At 46.5% G+C, this 20923-nt stretch overlaps 1 protein-coding gene across 1 annotated transcript in view; it reads right to left on the bottom strand.

Moving 5' to 3' along the window:
- Positions 1–5214: 5214 nt before the first annotated feature.
- Positions 5215–20923, bottom strand: part of pigs (phosphatidylinositol glycan anchor biosynthesis, class S) — a 43261-nt gene continuing 27552 nt past the window's right edge. Inside the window, exons 8-11 of the mRNA XM_073053003.1 lie at positions 20150–20295; positions 12984–13084; positions 11466–11676; positions 5215–9448 (exon numbers count right to left, since the gene is read on the bottom strand). Coding sequence (XP_072909104.1) covers positions 9185–9448; positions 11466–11676; positions 12984–13084; positions 20150–20295 — 722 coding nt within the window. The 3' untranslated portion in view covers positions 5215–9184. The remainder of the gene's footprint in view (positions 9449–11465; positions 11677–12983; positions 13085–20149; positions 20296–20923) is intronic.

The raw sequence follows: 20923 nt of genomic DNA, 5'->3' as shown, positions 1-20923 counted from the left end.
TTCTTGTTTGTTTATCCTGTGTGTTATACCTGGACTGTTATTACGGATTATCCCAGCGGTAAATCAGTTGTAATATCACTTCTAGGACTCGGACTCTAAAACCACATCAGGCTTGTATTTTTAGTAAGGTATAGTGTCTTTTATGAGTTTATATTTGAAAGCAAGGTTTTGGTGAATGATGTTTGTGCCTGTGGAAGTAATCAGATTGAGTTCAAATGCTCGTTATTATTATTTTTTTTCTTTCTTTCATTTTTTTGACCAGCTTGTTGTCTTTTGCACGCTGCTTGTTCACCCTGTTGGTTGTGGTCATTCATTGATTCTGCTATGATTACTGGATTTGTTGAGTTTACTCACAAGAGGGGGAATCTCAAGGTTTAAATGGTGACGTATCTGTTCTTTGATAATAAAGTTACTTTGAGTATAGTCCCAGGCAGCTCACCATTTTCTTATTTAATCGTAGAACAGTTCAGTGGCAGGTAGACGGTTCCTGGCTCTGGTGCAAAGCAGTGGTCCTGGCCCCAGAATATTGGGTCAGCCATTCAGGGCAGAACTGAGGAGAGTCGCCTTCGCCAAGAATCTGGACAGTGGAGGCTGTGTCACCGTGTATTCTCAAGGTCGGAGAAGATTCATTCTTACATGCTAACGGTATGAATTAACAAGGTTACAGTGAAGCAGTCAACACTTTACAACAGCAGTGGTCACCGATTTCCACCACTGTCTGTAAGGAGTTTGTTCACTCTCCACATGACCACGTGGGTTTCCTCCTGTGTTCAAAAATGTGTGGGTTATGGTTAGTAAACTGTGGACATGCTGTGGCAACAATTGTGGGCCACCCCCAGACTGTGCTAGTCTTTGATACAAACGATGCATTTCACTGTGTTTCGATATTTTGATGTAAATGTGGAAAAATTAATCTTTACAGTGGTGCTGAGATAAAAATTCAGTCCCAGATGTACTGAAACTAGGACAAACACGAGAGGCCGAATGGTCTCATACAGGTTATATTTTATACTCTTTGTTATATAGAGGAGTAAGTATGAAGCATAAAACCAGCCAGGTCTTCCCTGTTCTTCTACACAAAGCTGCTGGGATTATCCACTTCATGGAGCAGGTGAGATTGTAACGTGGGGGGGGTGGGGGTGGGGGGTCCAAGGTCATTAGGGACGTCTTTGTCAGTAAGGAGTTTGTACTTTATCCCTGTGACCGCGAGGGTTTCCTCCCACATTCCAAAAACATACAGATGAGGGTTAGTAATTTGTGGGCAAACTACAGAAGCATGGCGATACTTGCGGGCTGCCCTCAGCTCATTCTCAGACTGTGTTGGTCATTGATGCAAACCACACATTTCACAGCATCTTTTGATGTACATGTGACATTAAAATGGATGTATATGTGGGAGGGACGGGTTAGATTGAAAAAGAGCACAACAATGGGCCAGTTCTAACACACACCAAGGTTCCGCTTCCTGCCTGTGCCGACACAGAGCGCTCACTGCTGAAAGATCGTTGGATCCAGTTTCACAGGATCATGTCTCTCCAGGGGAAAGCTTGATGCAATGAAACACTGCCAATGGAAACCAGCGCAGAGCTGGACTATTACGTGCACAAGAGGGACAACTGATCCTGAGGACAAGATATCAGAACACAGGACAACAGAACAGAGGCATCTGGGAAAACAGGTCCAGAGTCCCTTGAAAGTGGCGTCACAGGTTGAAAGGATTCTAAAGAAAGCTTTTGGCCTTCATCAATCAATGTATTGATTACAGGAGTGTGAATGTTTTATTGGAATTGTGTAAAACATTGGGGAGACCTGATTTGAAGTGTTATCTGCAGTTTTGGTCACCTACCTACAGGAAAAATGTAAATAAGATTGAAAGAGTGCAGAGAAAATTTACAAGAATGTTGCTGGGACTTTGTAAGGGTTGAATAGAGCACTTGGTAGAGATATACACAATTATGAAGGAGGGGTATAGATAGGGTAAATGCAAGCAGGTGCTTCCTCTGAGGTTGGGTGAGACTACAATTAGAGGTCGTGGTTAAAGGTGAAAGGTGAAATGTTTAAGGAGAATGTGAGGGAGAATATCTTCAGAGGGTGGTGAGAGTGTGGAATGAGCTGCCAGCTGCAGTGGTGGAGTTAAGCTCGATGTCAACATTAAAGTGAAATTGAGATAGGTACACGGAGGGCAGTGGTCCAGGTGTAGGTAATTGGGACTAGCCACAGACTAGATGGGCCAGAAGACTTGTTTCTGTGCTGTAGTGTGCTGTGACTATTATACACTCAGTGGCCAGTGTATTAGGTAAACATTAGACCTAATAAAGTGGCCACTGAGTATGTTCGTGGTCTTTTGCTGCTGTAGCCCATCCACTTCAAGGTTTGACGTGTTGCCACCACTGTCGTAGCATGTGGCTAAGTTACTGTCACCTTCCGGTCAGCTTGAACCAGTCTGGCCACCTGGCCATTCCCCTCTGACCTCTCTATTTAACAAAGTGTTTTCACCCACAGAACTGCTGGTTTGTTTTTTTTGTTTTTGCACCATTCTCTGTAAACTGTAGAGACTGTTGTGCATGAAAACTACACAACAGCAGTTTCTGAGATACTCAAACCACCCCATCTGGCACCAACACTCATTCCATGGTCAAAGTCACTTAGGTCACAATTCTTCCCCATTCTGATGTTTGGCCTGAACAACAACTGAACCTCTTGACCATGTCTGCGTGCTTTATGCATTGAGTAGTTCTCACTTGATTGGCTGCTTAGATATTTGGTTTAACGAGCAGGTGTACCTGATAAAGAGGCCTCTGGGTGTATATCCCAAGGGACAGATTTATCTGGGATCAGCATTTCCAAAGCAGAGGTGACGACTTTCCAGCCAGTGTGGCCACTGTTGTAATGTAGGAAGCCTTCCAGCTATTCTATGCATAGCAAGATCTCATTCCTTGGGTTAGTGAGATCATTCAGTGATCCTTGTTGAGGGGATAGTCAGTACAGAGATGGGCTGAAGGGCCTATTTCTGTGCTGTGTCATTCTAACGAGGGATAAACATGTCAAGGGCCCTTTCCCACCCAACTTATATTTGTGGCTGGGGCTGGCTTGCCACTTCTAGGCCTTTTCTCTGCTGAGCAAAGGAGAATGAGAGGTGACTTGGTAGAGGTGTACAAGATGTTAAGAGGCATAGATAGAGTGGACAGTCAGAGACTTTTTCCTGGGTGGAAATGGCAGATACCAGGGGGCATAATTCTAAGGTGACTGGTGGAAAGTCAGAGGGAGGATTTTTTTGGAGGGGAATGTGCTGCCTGGAGCAGTGTAGAGGCAAATACACTTAAAAGATGCTTAGATAGAAACATCAAAGGTGATGTGGGAGGGATAGGTTAAAGGGTCAGCAGTTTGTGGGCCGAAGGGCCTGTACTGTTCTGTCTAACACCCAGTGGTCCAGCCGGCCTATGTCCATCGTGAGAAGTATTAGATGGGAACCATCCCTTCCTGACCCTCTTGAAGAGATCACACCAAGAGCTGATGTAGCTTGGGGACCCATCACTGGCCAGGCCAGATTCTCGGTGATCAGCTGGTCCCGTGGTCGATGCCACGTATCAAGGCCCAAGGGGCCAATTGAAAGTATGTTAGTCTAGGCACATTGGCTGATACCCCAGACCTGAAAATCTCCGAGAGTAGTCAAAGGTCTAATGTCTGAGTCCACTGGAGACGGTGTCCCAGGTCTGCAAGTCCACTGGGGTAGTTGAAGGGTCATTGTCTGAGTGTTGTCCACTGGAGACGGTGTCCCAGGTCTGCAAGTCCACTGGGGTAGTTGAAGGGTCAATGTCTGAGTGTTGTCCACTGGAGACGGTGTCCCAGGTCTGCAAGTCCACTGGGGTAGTTGAAGGGTCATTGTCTGAGTGTTGTCCACTGGAGACGGTGTCCCAGGTCTGCAAGTCCACTGGGGTAGTTGAAGGGTCAATGTCTGAGTGTTGTCCACTGGAGACGGTGTCCCAGGTCTGCAAGTCCACTGGGGTAGTTGAAGGGTCAATGTCTGAGTGTTGTCCACTGGAGACGGTGTCCCAGGTCTGCAAGTCCACTGGGGTAGTTGAAGGGTCAATGTCTGAGTGTTGTCCCAGGTTCTCTCCTCTTTTGGGGAGAGTTTAAACTAGAATTGCGTGGGGGTGGGAACTGAACTGAAGAGACAGAGGAAGGGGCTCACATATAGAGAAAACTTGGGAGAGACAGTACGAAAGAGAGGATAGGCAAGTGAGAGAGAAGGGACGCGCTCAGACCAATGGTTTGAGATGTGTCTATTTTAATGCAAGAAGCATCAAGAACAAAGTGGATGAGCTTAGAGAGTGGATCAGTACTTGCAGCTATGATATTGTGGCCATTACAGAGACTTGAATGGCTCAGGGGCAGGAATAGTTACTTAGATTGCCAGGCTTTAGATGTTTCAGAAAGGACAGGGAGGGAGGCAAAAGAGGTGGGGTCATGGCACTATTGATCAGAGATAGTGTCATGTCTGCAGAAAAGGAGGAAATCATGGAGGGATTGTCTACAGAGTCTCTGTGGGTGGAAGTTAGAAACAGGAAGGGATCAATAACTCTACTGGGTGTTTTTTTTATAGACCACCCAATAGTAACAGGGACAGGGCAGATAGGGAGGCAGATTCTGGAAAGGAGTAATAACAGCATTGTCGTGGTGGGAGATTTTAATTTTCCAAATAGTGATTGACATCTCCCTAGAGCAAGGAATTTAGATGGGGTGGAGGTTGTTAGGTGTGTTCAGGAAGGTTTCCTGACACAATATGTAGATAAGCCTACAAGAGGAGAGGCTGTTCTTGATCTGGTATTGGGAAATGAACCTGGTCAGGTGTCAGATCTCTCAGTGGGAGAGCATTTTGGAGATAGTGATTATAATTCTATCTCCTTTACAATAGCATTGGAGAGGGATAGGAACAGACAAGTTACGAAAGTGTTTAATTGGAGTAAGAGGAAATATGAAGCTATCAGGCAGGAACTTGGAAGCATAAATTGGGAACAGATGTTCTCAGGGAAATGTACGGCAGAAATGTGGCAAATGTTCAGGGGATATTTGCATCAAGTTCTGCATAGGTACGTTCCTATGAGACGGAAAGGAGGATAGGGTACAGGAACTGTGGTGTACAAAGGCTGTTGTAAATCTAGTCAAGAAGAAAAGCTTACGAAAGGTTCAAAAAACTGGGTAATGATAGAGATGTACAGACAGACAGACATACTTTATTGATCACGAGGGAAATTGGGTTTCGTTACAGCCGCACCAACCAAGAATAGTGAAGAAATATAGCAATATAAAACCATAAATAATTAAATAAAAATACGTTAATCATGCCAAGTGGAAATAAGTCCAGGACCAGCCTATTGGCTCAGGGTGTTTGACACTCCGAGGGAGGAGTTGTAAAGTTTGATGGCCACAGCCCTATGACGCTCAGTGTTACATCTCGGTGGAATGAGTCTCTGGCTGAATGTACTCCTGTGCCTAACCAGTACATTGTGGAGTGGATGGGAGTCATTGTCCAAGATGGCATGCAACTTGGACAGCATCCTCTTTTCAGACACCACCGTCAGAGAGTCCAGTTCCACCCCCACATCATCACTGGCCTTATGAATGAGTTTGTTGATTCTGTTGGTGTCTGCCACCCTCAGCCTTATACCCTCAGATTATAAGGCTAGCAGGAAGGAGCTTAAGAATGAAAGTAGGAGAGCCAGAAGGGGCCATGAGAAGGCCTTGGGAGACAGGATTAAGGAAAACCCCAAGGCATTCAACAGGTATGTGAAGAGCAAGAGGATAAGGCGTGCGAGAATAGGACCAATCAAGTGTGACAGTGGAAAAGCATGTATGGAACCAGAGGAGACAGCAGAGGTACTTAATGAATACTTTGCTTCAATGTTCACTACGGAAAAGGATCTTGGCGATTGTAGGGATGACTTGCAGTGGACTGAAAATCTTGAGAATGTAGATATAATGAAAGAGGATGTGCTGGAGCTTTTGGAAAGCATCAAGTTGGAGACTGTGGGAGGTGAGGGAGGAGATTGCTGAGCTCTGGCGATGATCTTTGCATCATTAATGAGGATGGGGGAGGTTCCGGAGGATTGGAGGATTGCTGATGTTGTTCCCTTATTCAAAAAAGGGAGTAGAGTTAACCCAAGAACTTATAGACCAGTGAGTCTTACTTCAGTGGTTGGTAAGTTGATGGAAAAGATCCTGAGAGGCAGGATTTATTAACATTTGGAGGCATAATATGATTAGGAATAGTCAGCATGACTTTGTCAAAGGCAGGTTGTGCCTTATGAGCCTGATTGAATTTTCTGAGGATGTGATTAAACACGTTGATGAAGGTAGAGCTGTAGATGTAGTGTATATGGATTTCAGCAAGGCATTGCTGAATCCTCAGGGATCTGTTCTGGGACCCCATCTCTTTGTGCTTTTATAAATGACCTGGATGAGGAAGTGGAGGGATTGATTGTGTGGATAGTCAGAGGCTTTTTCCCAGGGCTGAAATGGCTAGCTTGAGAGGGCACAGTTTTAAGGTGCTTGGAAGTAGGTACAGAGGAGATGTCAGGGGTAATTTTTTTACACAGAGTGTGGTGAATGCGTGGAATGAGCTTCCGGCGACGGTGGTGGAGGCAGATACGATAGGGTCTTTTAAGAGACTCCTGGACAGGTACATGTAGTTTCAAAAAACAGAGGGCTATGGGTAACCCTAGGTAATTTCTAAGGTAAGGACACATTTGGCACAACATTGTGGGCCGAAGGGCCTGTATTGTGCTGTAGTTTTTCTATGTTTCTATGTCTGAAAATCTCTGCGAGTCCACCAGGGTAGTTGAAGGGTCAATGTCTGTGTGTCCGAGTCCGAATCTGAGGCCGGTGGATACGTACTGTCATACATACTATCTCGGGGTTAGAAGACCGTGGAAGGAGAAATGGGGTTGGTGTCGCTGCTGTTGTTTTGTTGCTTGTCATGTTCTGTGTTGTTCTGCTGAACATTGTGGGCATGCTATGTTGGCACCGGATTGTGTGGGGACACTTGTGGGCTGTCCTCAGTACATCCTTAGTTATTAACACAAAGTACCGGTACTCATTTCACTGTATCATGTGACAATTAAACAAATCTTGAGATCAGATCACAGAGCCAACCCAGTCTCAGTGACTCCTGCCCTGGCTGGAAGCGTCTCACCCAAAGGAACTCAGGGACCCTGCAGACGACCCACTATGAACTGCCCACCTTCTATGCCCCAGTCACCATGAGTGTGGAGCAGCACGTATGACGGGCTCCAAGCTGAATAACTGCTCCCCCGTCAACACAGTCTAGGCTCTTCCTTATTTTATGAATGTAGAGAGCCTTTGGCACATTGGTCTTCATAAATCAAAGTATTGAGTATAGAAATTGGGATGTTATGTTGAATTTGTACAAGACGTTGGTGAGGTCTAATTTGGAGTATTGTGTGCAGTTTTGGTCACCTACCTACACGAAAGATGTTAACAAGATTGAAAGAATACAGAGAAAATTTACAATGATGTTGCTGGGACTTTGGAAAGGTTCAATAGAGCATTGGTGAATAAGGGGACCCGAGTTATAGGAGAAAGGTTGAATAAGTTAGAACTGTATCCATAGGAGAATGAGGGGAGATTCGCTAGAGGTAAATGCAAGCAGGTGTTTTCCACTGAGGTTGAGTAAGACAAGAACTACAGGTCATGGGTTAAGGGTGAAAGGTGAGATGTTTTAGGGGAAACCCCCTCACTCAGAGGGTGGTGAGAGTGGAACGAGCTGCCAGCACAAGGGGTGGATTCAGATTTGATTTCAATGTTTAAGAGAAGTTTGTATGGGTACATGGATGGGAGGGGTATGGAGGGCAGGTCAATGGGACTAGACCGATTAATAGTTCAGCACAGACTAGATGGGCCAAAGGGCCTGTTTCTTTGCTGTAGTGCTCTATGACTTTGTCAACCTTGAACAGGTTGAACAAACCGATACGCCAGAGCCAGTTTGTTGAGTTTGTACTGCGAGGCAGTCCAGTGCCATCTCCACAGCTTCCATACCTCCCGTCAGACACGGAACCTGAACAAGGACAAACTGCTGTTCCAGAAACCCTAACGAACACCTCTGTCATTTTAAATCATTATTGTGCATGAATTGGTTAATAATGAGTCGATTAAACACAACATTACAAGGTCAAACAGAACATTTACTGAAGAGCAGTTCTGTCTGACTAAATGGCTCACATCAGGGAGCTGGACAGATGTGAACACTGAGGGTGAAGACGAGGGGAGAGAGGGAGTGAGAGGGAGCGATGGGGAGGGGGAGGGGGAGAGAGGTGGGGCGAGGGGGAGAGGCGGGAAGAGAAGGAAAGGGGGGATGTGGAGGGGAGGGGGTAGGGGCGAGAGGGGGAGGGGAAGGGAAGGTAGAGGGAGATGGGGAGGGGGGGGAGACAGGAAGAGGAAAAAAGTAGGGGAGTTGAAAGAATAATGCCATGTGAAGGAGCTGGGATGAGAGGAATGGCAGAGAAATGAGGTGAACAGGGTGACCATACGATGAGAAATGCCAGGCACTACACTGGGATGTGTAGACCTCAGGTCTCAGCTCCAAGTATGCCAAACACTGACTGTACAAATCTGCCTACTGTACACAACTTAGACACAAAGTATTTACAATAGCAATGGCACAGAGGGTTGAGTTTCGGTGCGTGTACAACAAACACAGATTCCCCCCGTCCCCGTCCCCCCCCACTCTTGTCCCGACTCTCCTGGGCCTGTCTCCAGTGCCTTGGCCTTTGCCAGGGTTTTGGGACTCTCATGAGATCTAATTTGGTGGAAACACACACAAAATGCTGGAGGAACTGAGCAGGTCAGGCAGCATCTACAGAGGGGAATAAACAGTTGACTTTTTGGGCTGAGACCTTTCGTCAGACCCTTCCTTTCCAGGCCTGATGAAGGGTCTCAGCCCCAAGGCATTGACTGTTTATCCACAGACGCTGCCTGATCCGCTGAGTTCCTCCAGAGTTGCTCTGGATCTGTGTTTTTGTTCTGGTGACACTTGCTGTATTTTCTGTGGGTAGTGTGAGGTAACTGAAGACTGCACGCTCTCTGATCCAGCACGATTCCGTGACATCCACCATCCCGATAAATTAGATCACACAGAATCAACACTGCAAGTCGCAGTGTATCCTCTTCAATCCACCTTTCGTCTCCACTTGCGATCCATCCCCGCCTTCGCCAGTGACAGCACGATGGGGACACACATGGGCAGGAAGAGGGGGATGTAAATGGCAAACTTCTGATCGTCCGGGAAGTACAGGAGGTGCAAGAGTGAAGGATCGAAGAAGGCTTTCTCAGACGAGGTGATGGCCTCCTTGCTGGCCTGGAATGCAGGCAAGAGCCTCCCGGCCTCCAGTTCCTTGAGCGACTGCTGCACAGAAGCCACAGCGCTGTAAACCTGGTGTTACAGAGAAGGAACAACAAGCTGGAAGTTAGCCAGGTAGGAATCAGGTCATAGGGTGATACTGCACAGAAGCAGGTGCGTCACCCCATCTGGTACCTGTCAAACTATTATTCTGCCTCGTCCCACCAGCCCACACCCAGCCCATATCCCTCCCATCCATGTACCTATCCAAATTTCTCTTAAATGTTGAAATCAAACCCACATTCACCATTTCCACTGGCAGCTCATTCCATACTCAAACTACAGAAGTTGTTTCCCCTCACGTTCCCCTTAAATATTTCACCTTTCACCCTTAACCTATAACCTCTAATTTTCATCCTACCCAACCTCAGTGAAAAAAGCCTGCTTGCATTTACCCTATTTTGTATACCTTTTATCAAATCTCCCCTCATTCTCCTATGCTCTGGGGAATAAAGTCCTAACCTATTCAACCTTCCCTGTAACTCAGGTCCTCAAGTCCCAGCAACATCCTTATAAATTTTCTCTGCAATCTTTCAAGCTTATTTAGTTCTTTCCTATAGGTCGTTGACCAGAACTGCTCACAATTCTCTAAGTTAGGCTTCACCAATGTCTCATACAGCTTCAACACAATGGAAATGCTAACACTGGAGTTAACATACAATGTGTTCTCATTATAGACCACAGGCTGAGAACATTCACTATGCCAGCTATTCAAAGAACCCTCCAATCAGACAACACTTCGCCCTTTCTTGTCTAATTGCCTTTTAAATTCCTCAGTCCGATTCCACTGACCTCTTAAGCAATGTATTTCAAATCCCTGGAACTTAACACTCTCTCCGATTATCAACCCTTCCACCACTGATAACCATCTCTACAGCATCTTACGAATGAAAGGGTCAACGTTTGAGGAACATTTGATTGCTCTAGGCCTGTACTTGCTGGAGTTCAGAAGAGTGAGGGGGGATCTCATTGAAGCCTATCAAATATTGAAAGATCTAGATAGAGTATGGAGAGGATGTTTACTATAGTGGAGCAGTCTAGGACCAGAGGGCACAGCATCAGAGGGACGTCCACTTAGAACAGAGATGAGCCAGAATTTCTTTAGCCAGAGGATGGTGAACCTGTGGAATTCATTGCCACAGACGATTGTGGAGATCAAGTCAAGATCAAGGTACAGAGGAGATGTCAGGGTAAGTTTTTTAAGCTGAGAGTGGTGAGTTCGTGGAATAGGCTGCTGCGGTGGTGGTGGAGGTGGAAACGATAGGATCTTTTAAGAGACTCCTTGATGGCTATATGGAGCTTAGAAAAATAGAGGGCTACGGGTAAAGCCTAGGTAGTTCTAAGGTAGGGATATCTTCAGCACAGCTTTGCGGGCTGAAGGGCCTGTATTGTGCTGTATGTTTTCTATATTTCTATATTTAAAGCAAGGGTTTATAGGTTCTTGCTTAGTCAGGGCTTTAAAGGTTACAGGGAGAAGGCAGGAGAATGGGTTGAGAGTGATAATAAATCAGCCATGATGGAATGAAGGAGAGGACTTGACAAAATGGCCTAATTCTGCTCCGATGTCTTATGGTCTTTGTTGCATATTTGATACTTCAATATTTGAGTAATCTTGTATTTATATACACTTTGTATATACTGGTTGATTAAGCTTTCCTGTTGGTTTAAAGAATTAACTATGGGTTAAGTGTATAAATACATGAATTACATACATCGTCACGCTACCCGTGATACGTGCGTACTTCACTTAAAGTACACATTTCGGACTCCAGATTCTAAAGGCCTCATAACTTATGGTCCATTTCAGAATATCTTCCTCATCATCCCACACCAAGGAACACCAATCTCTGAGCGCACCGGTTTCTCAGAATCCACCCGGTCTAGTGCCCTGGCTGGGCCAATCCCAACCCCTCATTGACAGGAGATACCAGGTGAAGGGAGCATTAGCCCTTGTACGAGGGCAGTGGAGAGTCAGACGAGATACTGGTGGACATGTACAACTGCGCTCGAGCACACAAAGCGGTGGGCATGAGGGTGACAAAGAACCTACCTCAGAGGCAATGTTGTCATTGATCACGATGTTCCCAATTTCGTCGATGAGCTGTGCCAGGGAGGTCAGCGTGTTTGTGGCTGTGGCGATGTTTTCCACTGTCCTGACGCAGAGGAGACGGTCAGTCTCCCAGTCAGTGACGACCATGTTCCCGGGGCTTTGGATGACGGTGTCTGGGGGGGGCTGCACCTTCTGTATCCCCATCAACAACCTGGCAGCAGGGAGAAGAGGGACAGACAGTGTGAACGTGAGGGAAGAAAAGCAGGTCACTTGCCCTTTCACACATGTTCCGCACTTGGGTGCAGAAAGAGGCCATTCGCCCATCTAGTCTGTGCTAAATTGATTTTTTGCCTCGTCCCATCGAGCATAGTGCATCCGGACCATAGCCCTCCATACCTCTCCCATCCGTGTACCTATTCAAACCTCTCTTAAATGTTGAAACCAAACCCACATTCATCCTCTACGTGAAAACGTTCCTCCTCAGGCTCCCCTTAAAAATTTCATATTTCGCCCTTCACCTACAACCTGTAGTTCTAGTCTCTGTGGAAAAAGCCTATCTGCATTCACCTTATCTATACCCTCATACTTTTGTTTACCCGTTATCAAATCTTCTCTCAGCCCAGGAAATAAAGCCCTAATCTACTCAACCTCTGCCTGTAACTCAGATCCTCAAGACCCAGCAACATCCTTGTAGCACAGTTCCTCAGAGGGAGCGACATCTACACACGCGGGAGGCAGAGCACGAACGAATACGTGAATGGTTTAGAGCGTACATAAAGAGCTCCTATTGGCCAGTTGAATGGCAGCTGCTCTTGAGAAGTTTTAAATGTTGATTAGAATGAATTTTTGTCATTTAAAAAAATTTCATCAAAGAATTGAATAACTGCGTTGCAACAAATCAGCACTGGGTGGGATCGGAGTGTTTGCATGTTTTTCCTGTGATCACGTGGGTTTCCTCCCACAGTCTAATGACGTACTGGTTAGTAGGTTAATTGGTCATTGTAAATTGTCCTGCGATTAGACTAGGGTTAAATAGGTGGGTTGTTGGTCAGTGTGGTTTATTGGGCCAGAAGGCCTGTTCCACGCTGTATCTCTTAATCAATAAATAGATAGATAGATAGATAGATAGATAGGATCTTGGCCAGAAACGTTGATGATTTATTCCTCTCCATAGATGCTGCCTGACCTGCTGAGTTCCTCCAGCATTCTGTGTGTGTCATTCGGTGCTACAGTCACGTACACAAATCATCCAACAGGCACGTACCGGACACCATAGACTGTGTTAGAGCAGGTGGGTGGGAAATGGATGACAGGGGAGTTGACAGGAGAGAGAGTAAATCACTGGGCTACCTGGAAAAGGGGAGCAAATGGGAGCCAGCAATGAGGCAAATGCCCCCTTTCTGTGTCAGAGTCAGTAGTTAAGCAAATTCACTGCAAACTGACATTATAAACCCAGGTTTCAGTGTCCCTTGAAAGATGTGACGTCCCTGAGAATGCAAAGTTCCTTATTTCCCTTACCGCAGCTGAGACAGAAAGACCTCCATCACTCGAGCCATGTCCACCTTGACGGAAACCGGGAGGAGAGTTTTGTTCACCTGCTGTTGGTCCACATTGTAAATCTGACCAGAAACAAGATTCATGGCTGTTTATTGCCATTCTTCAGGACACAAGTGTGGAGGAGAATGAAGTAATTGTTACTCTAGATCCGAAGCAGCATGCAAAACTTATAAAGAACACAATAAATATTAATACATCAGATTAGCTAACATACACAGACTGGTTGCATGTACTTGACTGTAGCTATCAGAATCAGGTTTACTATTACTAGTGTGCATGAAATTTGTTGTTTTGCAGCAGCAGTACATAATAGACTATAAATCACAGTAAGAAATATCTCTTATACATTAAATTAGTTGTGAAAAAAGAGAAAAAACTTTGAGGTAGTGTACATGGCTTTATCATTCATTCAGAAACATGATGGTGGTGGGAAGAAGCTGTACAGGAGTGACTGACGGGAAACGTGGATGAAACTACTGCAACAACACAGCACATGGCACTGATGTAATGTGGCTGACAATATTTGCAACTCTGCGGGTAAACTCTTCACTGAACAATCAGGAAGTAAAGGCCTTTCTCTCTCACAGCCCCTTCATAAACTCCTCACCTTTGTCACTAGCTTTATCTCAGTACTGGCTACCACCAATCCCTCCTCACTGAAGTGGCCATTTGTTCATTATCATGTTGATGCTTGTGAGAGCTTTAGAACATAGAACAGTACAGTCCGGTACTGACCCTATGACGTTGTGCCAACCTTTTAACCTATTCTAAGATCAGTCTAACCCTTCCCTTCTCCCATAACCCTCCAGTTTTCTGTCATCCATGTGCCTATCTGAAAGTCTCTTCAATGTCCCTGATGTACCTGCCTCCACCACCACCCGACAGTGCGTTCCACACACTCACCACTCTGTGTAAAAAAACTACCCCTGATAACCCTCACCCCAATACTCTCCTTCAACCACCTTAAAATTATGCCCCCTCGTATTAGCCCTCTCCACCATGAGAAAAAGTCTCTGTCTGTTCACCACATCTATGCCTCCCACCATCTTGTACATCTCCATCAAGTCACCTCTTATTTTCCTCCACTCCAGAGAGGAAAGTCCTGGCTCACTCAACCTATCCTCATAAGACATGCTCTCTAATCCAGACAGCATCCTGGTCAATCTCCTCTGCACCCTCTCTAATCCAGGCCACATCCTGGTAAATCTCCTCTGCACCCTCTCTAATCCAGGCAGCATCCTGGTCAATCTCCTCTGCACGCTCTCTAATCCAGGCAGCATCCTGGTAAATCTCCTCTGCACCCTCTCTAATCCAGGCCACATCCTGGTAAATCTCCTCTGCACCCTCTCTAATCCAGGCAGCATCCTGGTAAATCTCCTCTGCACGCTCTCTAATCCAGGCAGCATCCTGGTAAATTTCCTCTGCACCCTCTCTAATCCAGGCCACATCCTGGTAAATCTCCTCTGCACCCTCTCTAATCCAGGCAGCATCCTGGTAAATCTCCTCTGCACCCTCTCTAATCCAGGCCGCATCCTGGTAAATCTCCTCTGCACCCTCTCTAATCCAGGCCGCATCCTGGTAAATCTCCTCTGCACCCTCTCTAATCCAGGCAGCATCCTGGTAAATCTCCTCTGCACCGTCTCTATTCCAGGCAGCATCCTGGTAAATCTCCTCTGCATGCTCTCTAATCCAGACAGCATCCTGGTAAATCTCCTCTGCACCCTCTCTAATCCAGGCAGCATCCTGGTCAATCTCCTCTGCACCCTCTCTAATCCAGGCCGCATCCTGGTCAATCTCCTCTGCACCCTCTCTATTCCAGGCAGCATCCTGGTCAATCTCCTCTGCACCCTCTCTAATCCAGGCAGCATCCTGGTAAATCTCCTCTGCACGCTCTCTAATCCAGGCAGCATCCTGGTAAATCTCCTCTGCACCCTCTCTAATCCAGGCAGCATGCAGGTAAATCTCCTCTGCACCCTCTCTAATCCAGGCAGCATCCTGGTCAATCTCCTCTGCACCCTCTCTAATCCAGGCAGCATCCTGGTCAATCTCCTCTGCACCCTCTCCAATCCAGGCAGCATCCTGGTCAATCTCCTCTGCACCCTCTCTAATCCAGACAGCATCCTGGTAAATCTCCTCTGCACCCTCTCTAATCCAGGCAGCATCCTGGTCAATCTCCTCTGCACCCTTTCTAATCCAGACAGCATCCTGGTCAATCTCCTCTGCACCCTCTCTAATCCAGGCAGCATCCTGGTCAATCTCCTCTGCACCCTCTCTAATCCAGGCAGCATCCTGGTAAATCTCCTCTGCACCCTCTCTAATCCAGGCAGCATCCTGGTCAATCTCCTCTGCACCCTCTCTAATCCAGGCAGCATCCTGGTAAATCTCCTCTGCACCCTCTCTAATCCAGGCAGCATCCTGGTCAATCTCCTCTGCACCCTCTCTAATCCAGGCAGCATCCTGGTCAATCTCCTCTGCACCCTCTCTAATCCAGGCAGCATCCTGGTCAATCTCCTCTGCACCCTCTCTAATCCAGGCAGCATCCTGGTCAATCTCCTCTGCACCCTCTCTAATCCAGGCAGCATCCTGGTAAATCTCCTCTGCACCCTCTCTAATCCAGCCAGCATCCTGGTCAATCTCCTCTGCACCCTCTCTAATCCAGACAGCATCCTGGTCAATCTCCTCTACACACTCTCTAATCCAGGCAGCATCCTGGTCAATCTCCTCTGCACCCTTTCTAGAGCAGGGGTTCCCAACCGTTTTTCAGATTCAGTTTATTGTCACTTAGAAACCACAAATGCAATGCAGTTTAAAAAATGAGACAACGTTCCTCCAGAATGATATCACAAAAGCACATGACAAAACAGACTACACCAGAAAATCCACATAACATTTGGCAATCCCCAATCCAGAGTCCAGAGAGGCTGCTGCGTTTTAATATCGTGCTACAGTCTTAGCGCGTTCCCCGGAAAGGAGCTCCAAATCCACCAGACAAAACAAGACTAAAAACTAAAGCTGCACAAAACCACATAGTTACAACAGTGCAAACAATAGCATAATTGATTTAAAAAAAAACAGACCATGGGCACAGTAAAAATAGTCCAAAGATGTTAAAGGACTATAAGTTCAAAAGAAATCACCACACAGTTTCCACAAGTCCCCAGAGTCCCGACAGACTCGCCATCCCACGCCATGGACCCCTACCATTAACCGAGGGGTCCCTGGACCTCAGGTTGGGTACCTTCACCTTCCTATAATGAAATGACCAGAACTGAAGACAATATTCCAAGTGTGGTCTAAGCAGGGTTTTACAGAGCTGCAGTGTTACCTCACGTCTCTTGTACTCAGCCCCCTTGCACAAACCTTATCTCTGCCAGTGGACTCTGACCAACCACTGAGCTCAGGCTGACTGGTTTATTAGAGAAACAGAGCGAGCTGTAGCTCACTCAGCCTTTCCTCCAGACATGCCCTCGTCATGGTGGAGATACGGGTCCACAAGAATGTACAGCTTCTTCCTCTCCACCATCAGCTTTCCGAACCCCATCTCACTGTGGAACTACCTCATTAGCTTTGCTCTCTCTATGCACCACTTATTTAATAAATATCTACAGCTCTGGCACAAGCTGTATGTGCAGCCAGGGTGCCTGAGACTTTTCACAGTCCCTTAGGGATTTTATGTACTGCTGCCACAAAATAAAAACAAGTTTCATGAGATATGTGAGTGACGATAAACCTGGTTCTGATCTGGGTCTCTATTGTGGACTGAGAGCGGGAAGGGAGCAGGGAGGGTGGAATCATGGTTGGGAAAAGGGGAAGGGAGAGGGGAGGGAGCGGGAAGCACCAGAGAGACTTTCTGTAATGATCAACTGGAATCAAGTGACCTTGCCTGGTGCGTCAGGGCTGGGTGTGTCTGCACTTGGGCCACCAGCACTTCTCTGCCACCTGACCCACACCCTCCTCCAGCACTCCACCCTCGCCTATTCCCAACACCTTTTGCTCCTGCCAGATTTACAAGCTTGCTCTCCGCTCCACATTGACAAATACAGTACAAAATCTTAGGCTATGTGTGTCTAGGACCCTTACTGTACACACACAGTATATCTCATTGTAATTTATAGTAATTTTTAATGTATTGCACTTTTTTTTCTTCTAGATTATGTATGGCATTGAACTGCTGCTGCTAATTAACAAATTTCATGACACATGCCGGTGATAGTAAACCTGATTCTGTACTGCTGCAACAAAACCACACTCTTCATAACATTTGCCAGTGATAATAAACCTGATTCAGAGCCACTGATACAGCTGACAAGGCAGTACATTCAAACAATGGGCAGGAAAGGGTTAACGAGCTGATGCAGGAGGCAGTGACAGACACACAGAGACAGGCTAGACTGCCTGTTAAAACCATGCTCTCAATTAAATGAACTGGAAGGGGACAAATTTTGTGGTATTTGTGTTGATGGTGCTTGTAATAATGCTCATGGCTGATTTTGCTACCAATTCTGCTGGTTATGGAGGCAGCAAATGAACAGGAATCACCCTGGATTTAGGGATTTTGCAGATGGGGGTCCTTCTCTGGAAAAACAGGAAATTAAACTGGGTGCTATTTTCAGCTATGATGCACTCAGGGAGTGGCTAAGAAACACGGTTGCTATGGCCACTGTTGCCATGGATACTGCCTCACAGCACAGTACTGGCCCTTCAGCCCACAATGTTGTGCTGACCGTTTAATCTAGCAACGGAGGATGAGAGGTGACCTGATAGAGGTGTATAAGATGATGAGAGGCATTGATCGTGTGGATAGTCAGAGGCTTTTTCCCAGGACTGAAATGGCTAACACAAGAGGGCACAGTTTTAAGGTGCTTGGAAGTAGGTACAGAGGAGATGTCGGGGTAAGTTTTTTTACACTGAGAGTGGTGAGTGTGTGGAATGAGCTGCCGGCAATGGTGGTGGAGGCAGATACGTTAGTGTCTTTTTTGGAGTCTCACGGATATGTACATGGAGCTTAGAAAACTAGAGGGCTATGGGTAACACAAGGTAATTTCTAAGGTTCGGCACAGCTTTGTGGGCTGAAGGGCCTGTATTGTGCTGTAGGTTTTCTATGTTACTCTAAGATCAATCTAACCCTTCCCTCTGACACAGCCCTCCGTTTGCCCATCAAAGTCTCTTAAATGTGCTTGCCTCTATCAGCACCTCTGGCAATATGTTCCACACACCCATCACTCTGTAAAACACTACCCCTGACAACCCCCTATACTTTTGTCCAATCACCTCCACACTGCCTAGAATCCTTTATTAACTTTCAACTCTGCCTTCAAATTCATCCTTCCAAAGTGAATCACTTCACGTTTCTAACGCATCCCTTTGGCCCATGATGCCTGAGGTCAGGATCACTGTCTACCACCCTCATCAGTGGCCAGAGAAGGCAGTGCTCCAAAGTGAAGAGGAGTTCACTCTGTCAGGGTCATTCTGGTGTTATGTCGTTATGAACAGCATAATTATGATGAACTAAACTCAGATCCAGTCTTCAGGAGATAAAACGTGTACAAGTTCACACCCAGCTGATACTGTGTGGCTGGTGAAACCGATCACTGGGTGTGGGGCATCCTGATTCTGTCCTGGAGGAGACAGTAGATAAACAATGTTAACAGTGTATCCCTGTAATTAGTGCACAGTTCAGCACAGATCTCTCTTGTCACTGAAGCTCACACACACTGAATATTGGAGGAACTCAGGTCAGGCAGCATCTATGCAGTCAAAGTTTCTGGCCGAGATCCTTCAATCCAAAACGTTCTCCTCCATAGATGCTGCCTGACCTGCTGAGTTCTTTCACCATTACTCTGGATTTCCAGCATCTGCAGAATCTCGTGTGTTTGCCCCTTAACTGTTCGGTTAGTTGTCTATTCATGGAGCCTCCCTGAAAGCTGGAACAAAAAGGGAGTCCTTTGAATATTCTGCTAGTTGGGAGGTGTTGCCATTGTAATATGTAATTCTGTAAATATACCTGACTATATTACGTAACCTGCTTAGCAAACCCCCCCCCCCCCCGCCCCCCAACTGATCAGAGCAACGTGAAGCCATGGGAGCCGGTGGTGGACGGTTGTACGAGCAGCCGGTGCAGATCACAAGTCCTAGTTATGCAACCACTGACACCAGACGGACAATCTCTGAAGAGGATACCGTAGAGGAGGTAAGATACAGTCTGTATGGCCATTTTGCTAAAACTGAACACTACAAAAGGAGAGTGACTAGCCCTCCCAGCACTATGGCAAAACACAGCCATCGTGATTTCACCAGCGGACAAAGGAAACGTGACAATCCTGATGTCTTCAGAGGAATACCAACAGGGAAGTCCAATAGACTCGGGACAATCCCACCGGGATCCCAGGGATTTGATTGTGAGGATGACATCCATCCATAAGGCCATATGATATGATAGCAGAATTAGGCCATTCAGCCCATCGAGTCTGCCTTGCCATTCTATCATGGCTGATCTATTATCCCACTTAACTGTACTCTGTCTTCTCCCCACAACCTTTGACACTCTGACTAATCAAGAACCTATAAACCTCTACTTGAAATATACCCAATGACGGCCTCCATGGTCAACTGTGGCAATGAATTCCACAGACTGACCACCCTGTGGCTAACATAATCTCTGCTGGTCAGGGATATCCTTCCATTCTGAGGCGGCACGCTGGCGTTGTGGTTAACAGAGTGCTCTACAGCACCAGTGAACAGGGTTGAATCCCCGCTGCTGTCTGTAAGGAGTTCGTACATTTTCCCCGTGACCGTGGGGATTTCTTCCAGATGCTCCGGTTTCCTCCCACATTCCACAGACATATGGATTAGTAAGCTGAGGACATGCTACGTTAGTGCTGGAAGCATGGTTATGCTTGCGGGCTGCCCCCAGCACAATCCTCGGACTGTGTTAGTCATTGACACAAACAACACATTCAACTGTGGGGGTTTCCAAACTTTTTTATGCCAACGAGTCTCACCATTAACCAAAGACCCCAGGATGGGAACTCCTATGTCATTGTATGTTTCCATGTACTGTATGTGTTGCAAAAAAAGCTACCATTTAATCTCTGGATCTTTAGAACAGGTTAATTATCTGCACTTACCAGGATTCCACCCCAGCGGGGGCTGTGAAAAGCGTTTGACTCAACAGGAGAGCCACTGCTGTCACGGATGTACAGAGGAGAATGAGAATACTCAGGAACATAGAGAAGAAAATTCAAAACCGGATAGGATGAAGCGACATTGGATCCTGGGAATGAGTAGAGAGAAAGGTTAATTCAGGCTCCATGACTACTGGTGGCTCTTCCCTGTAATTCTCTTGAACGACAGTGTATATCTCAGGAAAAATCAAATCCACCCACAAATCTTTTCCCGTGACAGCTACCAGGATTTTAACATTCTGCAGAAGGCAACAGACATGCGGGATTTGCTCACTGGTCTCACAAGAGGGAGATCTCCAGTGTTGGCTCCCTGGAAAATAAGCTGGCCTGCCTTCACCGGCGGCTGACTCAGCACGAGATGAGCAACTGCTGCGTGCTTGTCTGGCAGAAACGTGGTTTCAGCTCAATGTCCCACGGATCATCGATCTCCAGGCCAGGTCTCTCAGGGACTATTATTCTGTGACTGGATGTGCTGGATTGTAACTGCAGAATCTGTGCTGTGTGTGACTGGACGTACTGTGGTCTGTACCTTGGTCCCAGAGGGACGATGTTTTGTTTAGCTCTATACGTGTGTATGGTTGAATGACAATAAACTGGAACTTGAACGATCCACTGCATAAACACAGGAGATTCTGCAGATGTTGGAAATTCAGAGCAAGATGCTGTTGGAAGTCAGCAGGTCATGCAGCAACTAGGGAGAAGAATAAACAGTTGACG

Source organism: Hemitrygon akajei, chromosome 8 (assembly GCF_048418815.1).
Source record: "Hemitrygon akajei chromosome 8, sHemAka1.3, whole genome shotgun sequence".
Classification (NCBI taxonomy): Eukaryota; Metazoa; Chordata; class Chondrichthyes; order Myliobatiformes; family Dasyatidae; genus Hemitrygon; species Hemitrygon akajei.
The sequence above is the reverse complement of the archived record's forward strand: the minus strand, read 5'-3'. Positions and strand labels throughout refer to the sequence as shown.